A 21,459-nucleotide genomic window follows, 5' to 3' on the forward strand; every position below is an offset into this window, starting at 1 on the left:
TGAAAGCATTTTCAAATAATTACAATTATTTGTACAACTACCTTGTCAGCAGGATTACCAATATTTCTTTTAAAAATTAAGATAAATTAAGTAATTTGATTTTATTTCATTTCAAAAAAGGATACAATAAAATATAATCATTTATAATTTATAAAAATGGAAGGTAAACAGTTATTTTAAATAACAATGTAATGATGGACACAAAGATAAAAATAACACTTTTCACCTTGTAGACGTCAAAGTTCTCAATAATGGAATCAAAACAGGTGTAGAGATCATTCAGTAAATCAACTACCTATAAAAAGTCAATGACCATAACACTGAAACTTTTTAATACAACAGATATATCAATAGCATCCTGCTAGAACTATTTAATACAACAGATAAATCAATAACATCATGCTAAAACTATTTAATACAACAGATAAATCAATAGCATCCTGCTAGAACTAGTTATTACAACAGATAAATGAATAACATCCTGCTAAAACTATTTGATACATCAAATAAATCAATAACATCCTGCTAAAAATATTTAATATAACAGATAAATCAATAACATTCTGCTTAAACTATTTAATACAACAGATAAATCAGTAACATCCTGCTAAAACTATTTAATACAGCTGATAAATCAATATACTACTAAAACTGTGTAAAGCGGCAGATAAATCAATATACTACTAAAACTTTGTAAAGCGGCAGATAAATCAATATACTACTAAAACTTTGTAAAGCGGCAGATAAATCAATATACTACTAAAACTTTGTAAAGCGGCAGATAAATCAATATACTACTAAAACTTTGTAAAGCGGCAGATAAATCAATATACTACTAAAACTTTGTAAAGCGGCAGATAAATCAATATACTACTAAAACTGTGTAAAGCGGGAGACAAATCAATATACTACTAAACCTGTGTAAAGCGGGAGACAAATCAATATACTACTAAAACTGTGTAAAGCGGGAGATAAATCAATATACTACTAAAACTGTGTAAAGCGGGAGACAAATCAATATACTACTAAACCTGTGTAAAGCGGGAGACAAATCAATATACTACTAAACCTGTGTAAAGCGGGAGACAAATCAATATACTACTAAACCTGTGTAAAGCGGGAGACAAATCAATATACTACTAAACCTGTGTAAAGCGGGAGATAAATCAATATACTACTAAACCTGTGTAAAGCGGGAGACAAATCGGTATGCTACTAAACCTGTGTAAAGCGGGAGACAAATCGGTATACTACTAAACCTGTGTAAAGCGGGAGACAAATCGGTATACTACTAAACCTGTGTAAAGCGGGAGACAAATCGGTATACTGTTACAACCTTTTAATATAGTCTGATACATCCACAACACATCTCTAAAACTTCGCAGTGCTAAAACATTTTAATGGCGTAAGATGAGCAAACGACATCCTGCGAAAACTATTTACAATAGTAAGTAAATTAATGAAACTGTACAATAATTAGTGACACAGTGTAGTTAAAAATGTTATTAAAAATCAAGGTAATAGTAAGTTGTTAGCACAGAGCTGAATACACACGAGGATCTACACTCTGTCCTTCGCGAGGAATTGAACTTTAGATTTTGTTGTTTTAAATACTCAAATTCGCGATAAAGAGCTTCGATTTCTATAGGCATTTAAATGACAAAAAAAAAAAAACCGTTAATAGTAGGTTTTCCTATATATTTTTCCTCTAGTGGCTCAGTGGCAAATCTGCAGGCTTACGGAGCTAAAACATTCAGGTTTTGGGGTGCAGAGCACTGATGTCCCTTTAAGCAGTTTTGCGCTTAACAATAACGATACCAAATTCTATACACTTTTAACTCAAGGTGGCAAAAATACGCAATACTTGAAAATACCATAACTGACACATTTTGAAACTTTACTATTCTAACTTTTATGCGTAACTCATAAAAGAGTAATATTAATCTATTAACACTTACGTAACTCACACGGTAACAAGTAATTTGTTCTAAGAATAAATATCGAAGCTGACTTAAAGAAACTTAGTGTATCGTACGTATGACGATTCTAATATCATAAAATGTGTTAATAGCTTAGATCAAATCATAAGAAAAAGGCTAGTTCAATCACATATATATAACATATACTTTCTAAATTGATTTTAATTTACGCCTTATTAGCTCTTGTATACGTTCGCTAATTCAACACTTTCCTTCTTGGTAACTGCATATTGATAAATACATAGCATAATTAGTTAAGTAAAACTAATTAAAAGTAAAACGTTTAATCCGTTGTTACAGAATAAAAAAATTCTACTTTCTTCTACGTAATTTAGTGTGATATTTATATCAGAACTGACAACGAAGTCTTCCGAGGTTAAACTAACAAAAAAGGAATTTCTAGAAACTGAAAGTGGATCGCGAAATGATGGATTCTGATAGCATGCAATAATTAATATAGATTATAGAAAAATATGCTTTTAATAATGCCGTACTCTCAGTCAGGTACTCATGTAAATAGCGCATAAAAGGAAAATTCTAACCTCCATTGGTGTGCTTTGTGCTGAGAGTGAAGTGAAGCCTACGATGTCACTGAAGTAGATCGAAACAATGTCAAACGCTTCAGCGGTGACCGCCTCTCCTCGGATTAGCTGACTCGCAACTGACCTGAAAAAGAAAGATAATTTTGAAGGAAATTGAACTAATTAACTCTTATTGTAAGTTTACGACATGCGTCTGTTTCCCTACAATGTTAAGTACTATCTAACACAAGCGGTAGGATAGATAACCAACAACGTGAGGCTATTAAAAACATGGTTAAAATAATTATATAAGAAAATTCGGTTAATATTTCAACAAAATGGCCTTTGAGAGTCAGTTTCAACCAGTTTGTTTCCTACTTACAGGTAATTTAAGCACTGTTATAGCTTCCAATGTTAAATATTTAGTTAAGCATGTTTATTTAATATGTTAAATAACCCTAAACTCAGTGTAAACTACCAAAGAAAATGTGCAAGTAAATTAGAAATAAACTGTGGTATCGAAAAGAATTATTCTTTTGTTAGGCAAAGAAAAGTATTCTTTGCAAGAACATACGATGAACAAATGAAAAACAATAATATGGACTATCAAAATGCATTTTATATGTTAGTAACGTCTCACGGTTTGTTCGCGAAGGAAAATCTTTTGAAAGACACTAAACGTATAAACGTAAATACAGAAGCAATGCGTAGAGTCATGGAATTAAAATTACCTTTAAATAAATGGGTAAAACTAGAAAATGGCGCAAGAATAGCATTAAAAACTTTCATTGGTTCACCAATGCGTGCACGTAAAGTTATATCAGTAAGTAGACGGTATCATTCTAAGAGGCTGTAAAAGTAACTTTACGTTTAATAGTTGTTCAGTTCTGTCTTATTCATACGTGTTTCCAAGCCATTACGTTACTGTAATTTGCTTGCTCTATACTTTTACAGTATCACAAAACCGTCCTTCTATGTGTTCCTTTAAATCCTACAGGGTGCACAACGAACGTTACATTACAAGTACAACCACTAACTTCTATCGTAAAACATTAACTGTTGAAAATTTATTATTAGCCCGTACTTCCTTTTAATGTATTTGGTTACAAAAGCTGATCAAAAGTGCTAAGAAACTTTGTTAAAGCAAAAAAAACAACTAATTACACACACACACACACATATATATACGCTTACTATATGTTGAAAGAATATATATCTTGTAAGCAGAGATGCTGTTTCTGAAGAACAAAGAAATATACTATATCACTATATGCTCCAAAAATATATGCATATCAAGGACCAAGATATGCTGTTTTTGTTTAACTGTATTGTGAGTTTCAAATGTTGCACATCATATGTGTAATCTTCTTTCAAAATTACTCTATATTTTGAATTTTATAAAATGGACTCCGTGTAAAGTCTACCATAACAGAAAGAGCTATCCTAAACATTAAATCGTAGTTTTGCATCATAATGCACGAAAATCTAAAAAAAAAAAACAAATGTTATCAGGTTGTTCTGCTGTTCGTATGAAATTTTAATCATTTTAACATACTGATAGATGAAGATGACAACATGATATTTGAGCTTATAATAACTTGTAATACCTTCGACGTTTTAGTACGGTGGAGTAATTTAACTCCACAACTAAGTCCCTATCTCGGAGATTATCCAAGTGCTTATGGTTTTATATAATATTACTAGCTTTAGACGTACTTATAAGTTCTCATCAAGTACATTAAATTTAGCTGGGTATGTCATGAAAATCATTAAATACCTATGATTCTTGCAGAGAAACGAAACGTTTAACAATGACAAACCGTGAACGGCGGGGTTGCTACGCCTGATATTCGCTTCCTCCTTTGGTTTAAAAACTACAGCAGTAGAACAAGCATCGTAGATTACTCCAGATATGTCAATAGTGTAGGATGCTAATAGATTTGCAATGTCTATCTGGTATAGTTTCCATCTATTTACCCCTTACTGTCTTTATATTGTATAACTTATATTAAGCTATACAACTCCAGCAACTGACCATTCTTTCAGCATGGATGGTTGTAATCTATGATATACCTTTTATTTTATTTTTAAGTGATTTCATTATGCGCTCTGTACAGAGAGTGTAAGTAAGCCTAATAATGTTTAATTAAGTAATTCTTGTTTGTTTTTTGTTTTTGAAGTTCGCACAAAGCTACTCGAGGGCTCTCTGTGCTAGCCGTCCCTAATTTAGCAGTGTAAGACTAGAGGGAAGGAAGCTAGTCATAACCACCCACTGCAAACTCTTGGACTAAATACCCTATTACTAACGAATAGTGGGATTGACCGTCACATTATAACGCCCTCACGGCTGAAAGGACGAGCATGTTTGGCGCGACGGGGATGCAAACCCGCAACCCTCAGATTACGAGTCGCACGCCGTAACGCGCTTGGCCATGCCGGGCCAAGTAATTCTACATCGTATAATTATTGTGTAAAAGATTAAGAGAACATTTAACATAGAATCCTATAAAATGATATTCTTTATTATAAAGAAATTGCTAAACGTGATGTACAAAAGATGATTGGCGAATATAAGATAAAAGTGGTGTAAAGAGAGAAAAACTAAAGTTGGGAAAAAAAGAGTTTTACAAATCCAAGGTCAGATATTTAATAAATTCATATATTTAATTATTGCACATAATCCAACGGTAACAGCATTGCATCGATTAAGCCTTGTAAGAGGGTTGAAATGAATGTGCTCAGACAAGTTGATAGCACGTCGAGTAAAACTGTCAACTCTCATATAACTATTACTGAACATTAAATTTATTACAGCCTGTAGAGATTTTTTTAAAAACACTTTTTGATTAAGTTTCCTACCTACACTTATATTTAGATTTCAGCTCAGTGTGATTAGATTAGTGTTTATTAATACTCAAAACTTACTGTTCAAACTTAGTGGACATATTTTCTTTCTGTCAGAACTAATTTTGGGTATTGAAAGTCAACGTACATTGTAAACTGCAACAATGCTGTATGAAAATACGCCTACTTAAAAAACCTCTGTAAAACTAAAGTATACGGATCGTTTTCCAGCTCTTTATGTAGCTCCAGAGCTAACTTCAAAGCATTGCTCTTGTTTAAGATTTGTAAAGTTTAGAGTAATAAGAAATGTATCGTTCTTACTATGATACAGAAATGTAATCTATTATAAATTAGAAAATCAATAAAACTTATGTTACTGTAATCTAACATAATGGGGTAAAAAGTGCGAGTTAACTTGTAATTTTGTAATTTTGATTTTCATATTACAAACTTCTTTTTACTCGCAATTATCCTGCTACGAAAATGAACATTTAACAAAGTGGAAGATCTAGAAACTTATATTAATGAACCTCAACAAGAGGGAGAGAAAAAATACAGGTTAAGTTGTAATTTTTTAATTTTGGTTTTCATGATACAGTCGTAAACATTTTTTTATTAAATATATCCCTATTAGAAAAGACCTACGTTACAAATAATGACTCAGTTGTTAAATTATTATCAACAACGTTTAGTATTATAAATATGAGCAACTCATTCTTTCTGTTGTCCTGAGCCAACAACACTATTTAAATACGACAATTATTTTCCGAATCACAAATTAGAAATTACTTTGAAAGTTTAAAAAACAGCTGGTGTGTAAAAAACTACAACAAAACTTATAGGTCACTCTTTTGTTTATTCACTTTCTTTCACAAGTCCCTACCCATGAGGTCTTTCCATCAATGCTAGAGAAGTCATCTGCAGATTTATCGGTGTCCCACCAGGGAACAAATATTTTACGTAAAGTACGATCTATTAAAGGAATATCTAAATTAAAGTTTTAAAAACAAGCCAAATCAGTTATTGTTATTTCTTTGTAAAGAAAAGCAACTCTCAAGTTATATATTTACATGATAAAGTGAGTTCACAATTTTTAAACGTTTTCAAAAAGTATAAAATACACTGAAATCCATATTGATTAGTTTCACAATTCATGCTTTTGAGTTTCTTGTAAAATAATAGAGGGCGCTACTACCTACGCAAATCCACGTGTATAATAAAGACGGAGTATTAGTGTTAAAAACTATTCCTCTAACAATAACATAAGCAAAGCAGTAGAAAAAAGAACAAGTTGTAAAGTGTCATAAGAATACCGATATAGAAACTAAAATAATACGCCCTAAGTAATGTGATATGAAAGAGTATTAGAGTGAAAACAAGAGCATACTTTGGTAAAAGTTGGTATAAAAGATCTTCCGCTTTCCGTTTCTGTTCCAGATAATCTGCTGTCCGTTCTTCCACCAGAGATTCCAAGTTGTTGGCGTACTGTTCCATACGGGACAACAAGTTGTCTAAAATGTTAGTGCTCGTATTTTCTCTAGAAGAATAAACATTTGCTTTAAAAATATCCGCAAATCTAAGCATACAGAAGGTTAAATGCATTGTATTAAAACGATTTTATATATGCAAATCAGCAAGTCTCGTGGCAAACACGGGCGATATAAAGTCTCTGTGGTATGCCAGGTATCAAAACTATAGTTTAACTTTCGTAGGTAGTGATGCCATTGAAAATTTATCGATTTTGAAAAAGGTAGATAACAAACCTTTATGCCGCAAACTTTTTATATATTTAGAGACATAAAACTTGTTCAAATAAGGTATTTACAATTTCTCAAACGAGAATATTCTTTGTAGTTAAAGGCACTGAAAAATAAAATAATATGAATCAGCTGGGGGTACCAGAGCCATCGAGAAAGAGCCCTGCAAAAAGTGTCTCAGCCATGGTAGAAAACATGTGGCGTCTTTGGAAAGGTGAGAATCCACAAACACTAAGTTCAACGGCAGACGCCGTTCACGTATATCAGGTGAGAGTAGCAGTATGCAACAAAATAAAAAAAAATCTTAATTATATACACAAGCCACATCTACTAAAAATTCGCTCAACAGTCACATACCTAAAGGAACTGAAAAACGAAACGTGTATTCGTACTATTTCACACAAATACATACTCACCAAATCACTAGACGCAACGCTCATAAATTTTCTGTGTGATTGAACCGTTGAAATGGGCGACGCAACTGTCATCCTCTTATATTAGATGGCTACTTAAAGCTTGAAGGGATAGCTGTATGCTTTTGACATGACAGCCTTACTCCGGTGGTTTTAGCAATGGTAAATACGTTCCAGTGCTATTGCCAAGATGCAGGTACACTACACTGACAAAAACTTGAAGTGGAACACTGCAGTGAAATTGCTTTTCGCGAATTATAAATTAAAAGTAAAATTATTGTTCGAACAAACTGATAAATATGAAGTAACGTAAATGACTTACTGTAACAAATATTAAGTTTTGAATTTCGCACAAAGCTGCTCGAGGGCTATCTGTGCTAGCCGTCCCTAATTTAGTAGTGTAAGACTAGAGTGAAGGCAGCTAGTCATCACCACCCACCGCCAACTCTTGGGCTACTCTTTTACCAACGAGTAGTGGGATTGACCGTCATATTATAATGCCCCCCACGGCTGAAAGGGCGAGCATGTTTGGCGCGACGGGGATGCGAACCCGCGACCCTCAGATTACGAGTCGCACGCCTTAACACGCTTGGCCATGCCGGGCCAACAAATATGAAAGCATAAAACATATTTCTTATCATGATGAACCTGACAACTATCACGATTAGCCTCAGAATTCGAATCCCCCACACCGAACATACTCACCCTTTCAATCGTGAGAGCGTTCTAATGTACAATCAATCCCAATATTCTTAGCAAAACAAAAGTAGTTCAAGCGTTGGTGGTGTTGACTAGCTAGCTACTTTCCCTCTAGACCGTCACTGCTAAATTATGGACGGCTAGCACAGGTAGCTCTAGTATAGCTTTGAACAAAATTCAAATAAAACAATACCCAGAATATATTTTTCCTTGATATTTTTGTCACTCACGGTGTGCGAAAAGTGCTACAGTCATAAGCTCCACTGTAATAAGTCAACATATTGCCTTTTTAGTGTGAAGATATTACATTTCTAGGTAATACTTCTTTACAAATACGCCTTAGTATGACAAAGAAGCGAATAATCTAACTTGTAAGCTACCCCAAGAGAATTGGCAGAGAAGGTTTAACAGCAGACATGTTAGATCAGCCGAGGCCTAGTTGTTATTAACGAAAAAGCGTTTGTTTCTTTCATATGTGATGGAAACTAATAAAATACCTGTTGGTTATTTAATGTCAGTCTGTTTTGTCACATGTTCAATAACGTTGTTGTTATTGTTTTTTGAGTTAAGCACAAAGCTACACAATGGGCTATCTGTGCTCTGCCCACCACGGGTATCGAAACCCTGATTTTAACATTGTAAGTCCGCAGACATACCACTGAGCCACTGGAGGGCGTTCAGTAACGTTATTGTGGAGTAACTAATTTCTTTCAAATCTCACCCTTAAATTCTTTGCGCTTTTCAAACGATTCATCTTATTGGTGACTTTAGTGTCATATCTTTATTCTGCGGCATCGCTAAGTAAAATTTCGTATGCGTCTATTTATTTAAAACTCACAAACAGCTCTTTTGTAATTTTGAGTAAATATTTATATATTTTTAATGAATATTATACAGAGCCTCACCAAAAGTGTAATTGCGATTACACGTAAGTAAACTATATGAAGATAAGTTTCGTTTCAAATTTTAAAAAATATAAAACAATTTGTTTGTTTGTTTAGAATTAAGTACAAACTACACAATGGACTATCTGTATCCTGTCCACCACAAATATCGAAACCCGGTTTATAGCTTTCTTGATTCGCAGACCTGCCGCTGTGCCACTAGAGGGCGTATGAAACAGAGTCAAATCATACAGATGTCATATAACACAATATAATAAGTAGCCATAAGGAAAAGAAAAGTTTTCTTGAGAATATATATAATTATATATTTTTTAATGACATATATAATCAAATGAAATGGAAAATGTCAGTTATAAAAATAGTTTCTTGTGTAGTTTTCTGATAATTATTCGATATTTACTGTTGCTACAATTCATAGTTATGAATTATTTTGTAGAGTTGTTCTTTCAATCATCCACTGTTAGGTTTTTCAAGACCTTTTCACCCTGATTTAAAGTAACTCCACCACTAATAGTTCAACGGAAAATCTGAAAGCCTATAATGCTGAAAAATGTATTTTGATACAACTCGCGATGAATGCAGCACAAATAATCGATCGTGTAGCTTAACAACAAACAAACTAAAAAGTCTTTAAGTGCTTTGGCTACCAAAATATCGTTATTTAGTCCAAACAAAACAAGCCTAGGATAAGTCTGGTAATTTTTACATAACTTATGGAAACCTTGCTTTAGAGATACAGCTTATATCTTTATTGCAGAAAATCCTGAAAACTATTTGTTGTATTAAAGTTGAACGTTGCAACCCAAAATGTATCAATTAAACTTTGTAAGTATAGATCGCCATTTTTGGAACTTTTAAAACTATCCACATGTGCTCAGTTAACTTTATAAAGTAAACCTTCTAAATCATGAATTACGAATATTGGTAAATTCTTCATCCATGTTCGTGTTTATCTTTCATTTCACTGTTTTGTTAATATTTAAATCAATTTCTGGATTTACTCTTAATATCAATACTTTGGATGATTTAAACGTATTTAGGTATTATAAGATCGAAATACTCCAGATAAGGAAAGGCCTAATCTTCCTTGATACGTTAACTACCATTGTCTGTAAAGATAATCTGTCCCTACCTTTATGTTAAATAGAATTAAATCATTGCATGTGTGGTACAACTGGTAATGGAATATGACAAAAACAACACCGAAGCAAATATAATTTAATGGACGTTAACCAACACAGATTTGTGTTTGTTAATTTCGCGCAAAGCTACTCGAGAGCTATCTGCGCTAGCCATCCCTAATTTAGCAGTGTAAGACTAGAGGGAAGGCAGCTAGTCATCACCACCCACCACCAACCCTTGGGCTACTCTTTTACCAACGACCAGTGGGATTGACCGTCACATTATAATGCCCCAACGGCTGAAAGGGCGAGCATGTTCGGTGCCACTGGGATTCGAACCCGCGACCCTCGGATTACGGGTCGAACGCCTTAACATGCTTGACCATGCCGGGCCCAACGAACACAGAAAAATACGGATCGCCTCTTGAAAAAGGTATAGCGATGGGGGCGACACGTAGTGTTAACCAGTCATACTGTATGTAACATCTGATATTTTAAAATCGGTATTCCAATAATTAAGATAGAATCATATAAAAAAAAACAGCTTGGAAATTTCTATAAGACATAGCACGTTCCACAACATTTTTTAATCTCAGAAATACATATAATATTTAACTTATTGTTATTTTCTGAGTTATACAGAAATCCTCTCTTTTCGTAGCAAACGATAAACGCCAACGCTTTTACACAAGACAATATTCCATTTGGTTCGGCGAACGAATAAAGATCTTAGAAAGAAACATAATTTTTATGAAGTTAAGTATTATATTCCACTAGAATAATGTCTTTCATGTAATCTTAGTGAACAAAGAGGGATATATGAGAAATGTATTTCATAACGTACAGCAATATGAATGTGTAGAAAAATTAAACTTCCGTACTTACAACAACAAAATAATCATTTATAAATGTCACAAAGATTGCCTCTCTTTCTTATGAAATACTAACAACTATATATACCTAATCTTAAATAAAGAGTCTTGAAAAATATAATAGAAAATGTAGCAGGTTTTAACTTGTATGAAAATGAAAATGATGTATGTATCTTGGTTCTGTTTTAAGTTGTTTTATTTTAATATATTATTCATACGACATTAAGCGACACAGAATTTGGTCTACATATAAACTTATTTTTCTGCTTTCTTCGACAAGTCAGATTTGGTTTAATTTACACCTTATAAACTCTATCCAAATTAAAAATATTTTCCTTTCTACGTATTTTTTCAGTTCATTACAGTACCTCTTAATCTTTATTACTTTATATATAATACTTACGTGAACTTTAAAGTTAATGGTATTTTAATGGTTGCTTACCTCAATTCTAGACGCTAAAAATACTAATAGTGCCGAGTTACTGGTTAACTTACAGGATTTTGAATCTAATGATTTACTGTCTATAATTCGTCACAACAAAACCCTCTCCACATATTGGAATCGTGGATACGTTATAAAAGTCTTGCATATCCATCTGTTTAATCAGCAAAAAGTAGCTTAAGAGCTGGTGGTGGTTATTGTTTACTAGCTTCCTTGGCAGTAATTACTGTTAATTATAGAATTATAGAATAATATAGACTTTTTTCTAGTCTATATGTTCAAAATTAGGGAGAACCATGTGCAAACAAAAAAAATCCGCGAAGCTTCATACGAAAGTTCCATAACAACAGAAACTTCCTTTAATTAGAAGCTGGTGTTTCTGTTGTGAACATCAATCTGAGAAGAAGGACATGTATTGATAATATCTGATACTACATGTGGGGTATGGTTTTGAAAACTGAAAATCCGGTTTCAAAGTCGTGAGATATTTACCATTTTCATTCACTTTAAATACGATTTTGTAAACCGTAAACTGTAAGATCTAATTAAAAATATTGTTTTCATTTGTAATACAAACTCAGTATAAAAATATATTCGCGAATATATCTGATAAAATAAGGAAAACAAAGCAAAAATTTAACGTTATTTGCGAACTTTTTATCATAATTTTTTTCTTACTAATGGTACTGTCCTGAAGGTTCTTTCGGAGGCAATTAATGAAATTGGTGAACCCAAAATTAAGAAAACTATCATCCATTAAAGTATTGCTTTAATAACGTATTTATTACATGTGATGTAAAAGAAGAAATCATTGTGTCATGTCAAGCTTGACTTCTTGAAATATTAGGCATGGCCAAGCGCATAAGGCGTGCGACTCGTCATCCGAGGGTCGCGGGTTCGCGCCCGCGTCGCGCTAAACATGCTCGCCCTTTCAGCCGTGGGGGCGTTATAATGTGACGCTCAGTCCCACCATTTGTTAGTAAAAGAGTAGTCCAAGAGTTGACGGTAGGTGATGATGACTAGCTGTCTTCCCTCTAGTCTTACACTACTAAATTAGGGACGGCTAGCACAGATAGCCCTCGAGTAGCTTTGTGCGAAATTCCAAAACAAACAAATCGAAATATTAGGAGTCATAAAATCCCAAATGTATTTATCCAGTTAGAATAGTTCGATTACCGTCTGTCCATTACATTTTAGTGACTAACCATAAATTAAGGTGCCGCGAACCCTTATAAGTATAGTGAGTGTTGGTATAACAACCCTAAATTTAAAGACGTGGTGTGGGGTCACCTAGCCTAGATCCAAATGCATAAAATGTTATCACAAGATAAAAAAAATCTATTTAATTTTAAACTTAAAACTTTTCTAAATTAAACTAGTTTCTGTTATGTCACCACCATTTTTAATAAATAAACTCTTTAATCAACAAACAGTTTCATTATATGTGCATTTTATTATATACTAACAACAATGCTTTTGCTGAGCAATGTGACATAACAACCATTGTTGGAACATAGTATAACCAAAACGCAGTGGTTTTTCAATATTAATATATTATAAGTTGTTAATGTAATTAATTTTCACCAACAGTTGTTCTATGAATACGCCACGAGTTCATTTCATGAATGATTTTAATATTTATTAGCTAACAAAGAAATTTACCGACGTTTAACTAACTTGACTGCAGTTTTCTGTTTCCTTGTTGGCCAAACTTGATTGCGTATAATTTATTTATTTTAGTTATCTATGAAATGTGAAGTTAGGGTGTAATTTTGGACGAGGGCTAAACACCAGTTTACATATGTATGCCTTTCGGTGTCTCAGTAATAATAGTGAGGGCGTATAACACAGAAATTGGGCCTAGATACCCAAGATCGACAAAGCACAGACAGTCAATTGTAAAGCACAAAGCGTTAGAAAAAATGAACAGAAACACCTTTAATTTTAGTTATCTTTAACAATTTAACGCTTAAGATAAAACAGAAAGTTAGTGGATAGAGCTAGGAGTTATCCAACTGTTAGGTAGTTATTTATACTTGTAAAAATAAAATATGAAGGTTCGGAAAAAAAATTATGTTTACCAACACATACTTGCTAAGTCGACGGACCACAGATTTCAACAGATGAAAATCTGGGCGTTCCATTGGATCTTCAGCCCAACACTTATTAATCATCTGTAACACTTCTTCATCATAGGTATCTTCATCAAGAAATGGTCGAAACGGAGGCGTCTTACTTTCCTTGACACGTGAGATAATTTCTGAAGATGACAAAAGTAAAATCTGTCTTTTTGAATAATTTCAGCAAACATTTCTCAGAACAAAACAGTTAATGTACGAACCACCTCACCATTAATGATCACACGTGACCAAAAATTTGTCTCATTTTTTCTTTGAAGAGAATCATTAAAGAATTAATTTTTAGCAAAGTTTAAGGTGTAAAAAATTTACTAGAATGCTTTGGAATAAAAAGAACGGTATTCGCTAGAAACAACGAATCGAATGTATATAGTATCTAATTTCTTTCACACGAGTGAAACGATTAACATAATTTTGCATTTAATTTTATAGAAGTACTTGTTTTAATGTGAATAGTTTTAACTGTGCACAGACTTCTCCACTGAGCCTTTGAGTTTAGGGGTATAAAGTACTTGTTTAAATTTGAATAGTTTCGAATGACAGAGATTCCTACACTAGGCTCCTGTGTTCAGGAGTAGAAATACAAATTGATATAAGGGTGTATAGAATTAAGACAACGAATAAAAGGAATTTTTGCTATTTTGAACGAAAACAATTGTTCATGCCAGTATACGAGCTCAACTAACCTTAAGCTATTAGAATACGTTGTTACCCGCGTAACAAGAACAAGCTTTAATGCACTTTAGGAATTGGCAAACAAGAAGTGTATTCCAGTGATTTTTAACCCTAACTTATGACACACTACAGAAATAGAAATAACAACGGGCAGACTAACCTCAAACAGTATGTTTAAGTGTTAATATACAACAAAAATCACAAATAATAATTAATACTCATGATGTATTAATATTGAAATAATAAATGCTCATTATTAAGCTTCAGTGGTCCTGAAAACTTTTTAAATAATGTTTTCCCACAGAAAGAAAAAACAAGTGAAATAACAATACTTTATATGTCTTATATTGCAGTCGTTACCAGCAGAAAGCGAATAATGGAACATTCATGTGCACTCAAAATGTTATAAGAGGGCTGAAAATAACGTTGCATCGCTCTACGCATTATATTATCAGGATAAAGAGTAAAGTATAGAAGTTTACCGCAAGTTTGGATTTTTTTTTTCAAATGCAGATCTTCTACCAAAATGTATTAAAAAAAACGTTTTCAGATGACAAAAACACAACAGCTATATTGTCAGCTACTCCAATAGGCGCATTGGCTTCTTTTTGCTATTCTTGTTTCTTTGTTTTTGAATTTCATGCAAAGCTACTCGAGGGCTATCTGCGCTAGCCGTCCCTGACATAGCAGTGTAAGACTAGAGGGAAGGCACTTAGTCATCACCACCCACCGTCTAACTACCATGACAACAAAATGATCACTGACTAGGTATAAATAGATAGGTAGATACGAGTGAATGCATTGATGTAAGGGTGTATGCTTTATCCCCAAATTGGCACAACTGCATGTCTGCGGACTCACACAGCTAAAAACTGGGTTTCGATACCCGTGATGGGCAGAGCGCAGACAGTCCAGTGTGTAGCTTTGTGCTTAATTCCAAATAATCAATCAATGTAAGCTTTATTACTATTGTTCTTCGTTTTTCACATAAACATAATATTTGCTTTGTTTATTCCAGGTGCTCTATGGTATTCGAAAGCTGAAATTTTTTTTTCATTTAGAGGACACGTTAAATATTATACGCAACCCACTGAATAGTACCCGTTTTTTCTCATAAATATGTAGAAATTGTTCTTCGTATGAAAACAAGATATCTGTTCAGGGAAGAGGTTTTGTTATTGCGTGGGATTGGTTTCTTTGTTTTTGAATTTCGCGCAAAACTACACGAGGACTATCTTCGCTAACCGTCCCTAATTTAGCAGTATAGGACTAGAGGAAAGACAGCTAGTCATCACCACCCACCGTCAACTCTTAGGCTATTATGTTACTAACGAATAGTGGGATTGACCGTACCATATCAACGCCCACACGGCTGAAAGGGCGAACATGTTTGATGCGACGGTGATTCGAACCCGCGACCCTCAGATTGCAAGTCGACCGCCTTAACTACCTGGCCATGGCGGTCCGTGGGATTGGTTACACTTAAATACAAACACCCGTCATTTCGTTTGCTAACATTTCTGTAAAGCAGTAGGAGCGCCATCTATAAATACTATCAATAACCACGTTTCCTGGTTTAGAAATGCACGACTCACAAACAAATGGAATAACTATTTTAAGAGCTATGAAAGAAGCACAAACATTCATGTTAGTAGAGTAGCTTTGCCTATAGATATTTACAATGGTTTTAATTATGTCGAAGTTGTTGCTTGCTCATTTAAGAGGTTCTAATACTATAACAACCCTTTTCCTGTCATTATCGTATGTCTTAAACTACAATAGCATTAGCAAGTAATAAATAATGACATTGCAAAAATTTTGAAATTAAAATGTTTTAACTTGTGGTGTTTTCAAAAATACTTACTAATTAGCAAGTAATAAATGTTAACTATTTCAATGTAGTAGTCTAATGTGGAAAAATATAAAACAGCAACTTTAACAACAGCAGTGAGGCAAGTTTGATGTGGAAATAAAAGTCATATCAAATATGTACAACCGCAAGGATTCGGTATTCGTCTCCTGTGAACACACCTAAGACATCCCTGTAACCAACCGGTACAAGAATAAAAAAAACAAGTAGTTATAGTTTATTTGTTTTATAGCAAAGCCACATTGGGTCTCTTTCTCTATCCTCTTCGAGGAATCGAACCACGAATTTTAGTGTTAGAGAAAAAAGCGATGTGTCAATATCAAATTAACAGTCACTTCAAATGCAAAAATAAAAGTTTAAAATTAGCAAATAACATTTCAAAATACTTATATTTAATATATATTTAAAAATCTTTCCTAAAATGTACAAATTTGTGCATAGTTCCAAGCACAGAAGAACTGAACTTTATGTAAGGACAAATGTCGTGTTATATATATAAACATGAATAATCTTATCGTGTTAAATATATAAACATGAACAATCTTATCGTGTTAAATATATAAACATGAACAATCTTATCGTGTTAAATATATAAATATGAATAATCTTATCATGTTAAATATATAAACATGAATAATCTTATCGTGTTAAATATATAAACATGAATAATCTTATCGTGTTAAATATATAAACATGAACAATTTTATCGTGTTAAATATATAAACATGAACAATTTTATCGTGTTAAATATATAAACATGAATAATCTTATCGTGTTAAATATATAAACATTAACAATCTCATCGTGTTAAATATATAAACATGAATAATCTTATCGTGTTAAATATATAAACATGAAAAATCTTATCGTGTTAAATATATAAACATGAATAATCTTATTGTGTTAAATATATAAACATAAATAATCTTATGCATATTTGATTCTCTTGATTATTTTGCGGACGAGATGCGCGTGAATCGATTCGTTATATTTTAAAAGTAATATTCACTATTTGTTAGTAAAAGTGTAGCCAAAAAGTTGGCGGTGGATAGTGTTAACCAGCTGCCTTTCCTTTAATCTAACACTACTTAATTAGGAACAACTAGCGCAGATATCCCTCGTGTACTTTGCGCGAGATTCAAAACGAACTAAAACTAATAAACTCAGAAGCCGATTACTACCTTGGTGTTTCTATTTTGTGTCTTTACATTTGTTTAAAACATATGCTTTGACATCATGAAACAGTGTCGTTTTGTTGTTGTTGCTCAGATGGAGCCCGAGATGGAGTCTTGTATGGGTTTGAGACGTGATGCTTCCAAACACTCTCTGCATTTTCTGCTGTATATGTGTTAAAAGAGACAGACAACTGTACTATTTGATTAAGTATAGCTGCCAACTGGTTATTTTCACATTAAAAATTCGCAATGTATGCATGTACCTTGAGGTCTTTGGTCTGGTGGCCAATTACTTGTGAAGAAATAAACAAACGCTAAGGTTGAGTCTCACGTTTTGTAGTATTTGTGCAGGGAGGTATAATCCTCTGCTTCATGTATTGCTGGTTATACGGATAAGTAGTATATCCCAAGTGTTCAGTGTGTCTCAAATAAAAAACTTTCAAGATAAGGAAATCTTCCACAAATCATGCCATTGGTCCAGTATCCATCTGTCAGTTAAAGCAACATTAAACTATTGTCTAACATTCAATGCCTACTATCCTGCTTAAATAACATATCCTCCGAAGTGTTTTCCAACTCCGCGATAAATAAACAAGTATTTTCCCAAAATGAGCAAAGCAGGATTCTTCAGTCATTGTTGACTCGATGAAAAAGGAGTAAACAATATTATATACCAACAGGAGTTACCAAATAGTCGCCCTTTATGTTCTCTGGTTTTAGTTCTGTAGTCAAGTATACCAACAGGAGTTACCAAATAGTCGCCCTTTATGTTCTCTGGTTTTAGTACTGTAGTCAAGTAGATGTGGCGATTCATTTCATTATTGGCGTAAAGTGTGGCCTGATTTATCTAAAACATTTTCTACTCAGGGTGCTAACTTAATTCCTTCTACTCGATATGATCATAAATAAAACTCTGCACATCAATCTTGGCCATATTTTGTGAACATCTGGGATATGAATGTGTTATCATAATACAGAATAATAATTACTTTACTTGGGAAGTCAGAACATATTATTTTGGATTTTTCTGCATTCTCGGCTATTTGGATAGATTGCTAAGTAACTCTCTGATATAGTGTATGAAAAATTCTCATTTTCTGCGATAAGTGGTTTCTCATTGCGTAGTTTTTAACAACTGTTAAAAAGCTTCTTATTCCAGAAGCTAAAAAAAAGGATATTTTTAATATACATACATTGCATTATAATTGAAGCTGTTAAATCTGTTCACTTATGAATGTTTTATTTCACTATTTGTTCAATTTATGATCGATTATTTGAAAAGTGAAAGCATTGCTATGAAGTGCGCTTTGAACACGTAGCAACTGCATTTCTTTTTTTTAAATCATAATTGTTTATGTATAAACATTGTGGGAGGGTTTTTGTTGACATAGTGTTGAATGCTGAACTTCATAGAAACATTAGGGTTAATCGGAATATATATAGAGTTTGCTGATCTTACGAAACTTTTGTGTAAACCCCAAATACGTATGATGAGAATTAGTGCAAGTTTAAGATGCATTTCAACCAAGGTGTTAGTGAATTACGCAAAGTTCAAACCAATCCCTCCTTCCCAGCTTCTCAAGTACATGACAATTATGGTTCCTTATTACTGGGAGACGTTCATCTTCCAGTACGGCAATGAACCAAAACATACAGCAAATGTGGTGGAAAGGTATCTTCATAAGAACATTTGTAGCTGTGCCTTGGCCCGTACCACGTCCCAGTATATATATACTTGAAACTATACTGGCACATGTAAAAACTGAGAAGATCAAAAGGTAGCCAAACAATATGGCTAAACTGTGGGAAATAATATGAAATACTTGGAACAATATTCCACAATCGCACATTTATAAACTGTATGACAACAAAAGAAGAGTATAATGCTCTACGCTAAACAAAGGATTTATAAGAAAAGTATTCGTTTATCTGAGAAAATACTTTGTGCAATTAATACACGCACCCCTATTTGTTATTATTAATTTGTTTGTCATTTTTATACATGTTTAATGTTTGTGTTTCGATAATTATGTTCGTTGGTGTATATACTCTGCTGGCCAAAATCTTAAGGCCAATGAACATAAAGAAAAATATGCATTTTGCGTTGTTAGACTCAACCACTTATTTGAATAGAGCTTCGAAAGATGAAAATAAGAAAAGGGAAAATAAAAAAAAAACACTTTTTTTAGCATTTAATAGGAAAAATGTAAACAACATGAAATTATCCTAAATACTAGCTGGTCAAAAGTTTAAGACCATACCAAAAAGAAATCCTAAACAGGGTAGGAAATGCTCAGCAAGAGGTCTCAGTAGTGAGTTGCACAGTCGTCATTGCGAATAACTTTAAACATTCGCTTTGGCATGGTCGATATGAGCGTTTGCAGTAGGCTGGCTGGAATGTTACTCCAAGTGGTGAAGATGGCTTCACGAAGATCATGCACTGTTTGGATTTGATGTCCATTTCTATAGACTTCCCTTGCCATCCACTCCCAAATATTTTCAGGCGAACACGCTGGATGGTCCAAAAGAATCACGTTATTCGCCATGAAATAGTCCTTTGTCCTGCGGGCATTGTGGATTGCAGCGTTGTCCTGCTAAAAGATCCATTCCTTTACACACAAGCGAGGGCCTTCAGTCAATAAGGATGCTCTCTCCAACATGCCAATGTAACCAGCTGCTGTTTGACTCCCCTGTATAACCTGAAGCTCCCTTGTTCTATAGAAAGAGAAAGCACCCCAGATCATGAAAGAACCTCCTCCACTGTGTCGTGTAGAAAATGTCTCCGATGGGATATCCTTATCGTGCCACTAACGTTGGAAGCCATCTGGACCATCCACGTTAAATTTTTTCTCACCAGAGAACAAATCCTTCGTCCACGTTTCTACGTCCCATGTTTGGTGCTTCTCAGCAAAGTTTAACCGAGTTGTTTCGTGGTGTGGAAGGAGGCGTGGTTTTTGAAGACGTTTACGGTTTTTAAATCATTACTCTTGTAGATGCCGTCTCATTGTTCTTGAGCTGCATTCTGCGTTCGTAAGGGTCTTAACCTGGTTCGAAGATCGGCTGGTGTCTTGCTGGACAATCCGTCAAATCTTCCTGCTCAACGCCGGCGAAATTTTCTTGGGCCAACCTCTTGAAATTCTCGTTTCGTATCATTCAGGGTCTTTTAAGAAATTTGCAACAGCAGTTTTGCTACGCCCAATTCACCAGCGATGGCACGTTGAGAGAGACCTTGCTTTTGCAGCTCGACAATTCTGCCACGTTCAAACTCTGTCGACGTTTTAGCCTTTGCCATGTTTTTAGCCAATGTAACACAGGAGATGTTGACAACGCTAATGCTTGAACACAAATAACTAAATTTCGTTACGTGTTTGCCGATTAACGCTTCGTTTCAGTATGGTCTTAAACTTTTGACCAGCTAGTATTTAGGCTAATTTCATAGTGTTCACATCTTCCCTATTAAATGCTAAAAACGTATTTTTATTTTTATTTTCCTTTTCTTATTATCATCTTTCGAAGCTCTACTCAAATTAGTGGTTGAGTCTAACAACGTAAAATGCATATTTTTTCTTTATTTTCATTGGACTTAAGATTTTGGCCAGCAGTGTATATATATATATATATATATATAACGTGTAAGTTTCTTTTACGTTAAAACAAATAATACTTTATATCTCTTTCCATATTTAGTGCTTTTAGTTTCTAAATGATAATACTTTTAAAAATATAGTACAACAATGACTACAATAAAAACTAGATGCAAGAATCGGTGTCTCTCTAATTTCTCAAAATAGTACTGTAAACTCAAGTCTGTTATTTGTAAATAACACTCAAACTGTTCCCTATATTTCAAATAAGGTAGTGCAAATAGATGAATAATTGGTGTTCGAAAAAATTAACTTAGTGTAACCAGCATAAGCACACCGTTTTTTGGTTTTATTCTATCACAAACAGTGCAGATAGCCCTCGTGTAGCTTTACGCGAAATTCGAAAATAAAACAAACTATCACAGACCTAGCTGTGATAGTACAACAAATTATTTTGACATCAA

General features: G+C 33.6%; 1 protein-coding gene across 8 annotated transcripts in view; it reads right to left on the bottom strand.

The window, feature by feature from the left end:
• LOC143255200 (atrial natriuretic peptide receptor 1-like) overlaps positions 1–21,459 on the bottom strand; it is a 140,911-nt gene that overhangs the window by 9,088 nt on the left and 110,364 nt on the right. For all 8 annotated transcript variants that reach the window (XM_076510482.1, XM_076510483.1, XM_076510480.1 and 5 more), the window contains 4 exons: positions 13,645–13,813; positions 6,732–6,881; positions 2,522–2,645; positions 227–295 (listed from right to left, as the gene is read on the bottom strand). In XM_076510482.1, the coding sequence (XP_076366597.1) occupies positions 227–295; positions 2,522–2,645; positions 6,732–6,881; positions 13,645–13,813 (512 nt within the window). The remainder of the gene's footprint in view (positions 1–226; positions 296–2,521; positions 2,646–6,731; positions 6,882–13,644; positions 13,814–21,459) is intronic.

Source organism: Tachypleus tridentatus, chromosome 7 (genome assembly GCF_004210375.1).
Source record: "Tachypleus tridentatus isolate NWPU-2018 chromosome 7, ASM421037v1, whole genome shotgun sequence".
NCBI lineage: Eukaryota > Metazoa > Arthropoda > Merostomata > Xiphosura > Limulidae > Tachypleus > Tachypleus tridentatus.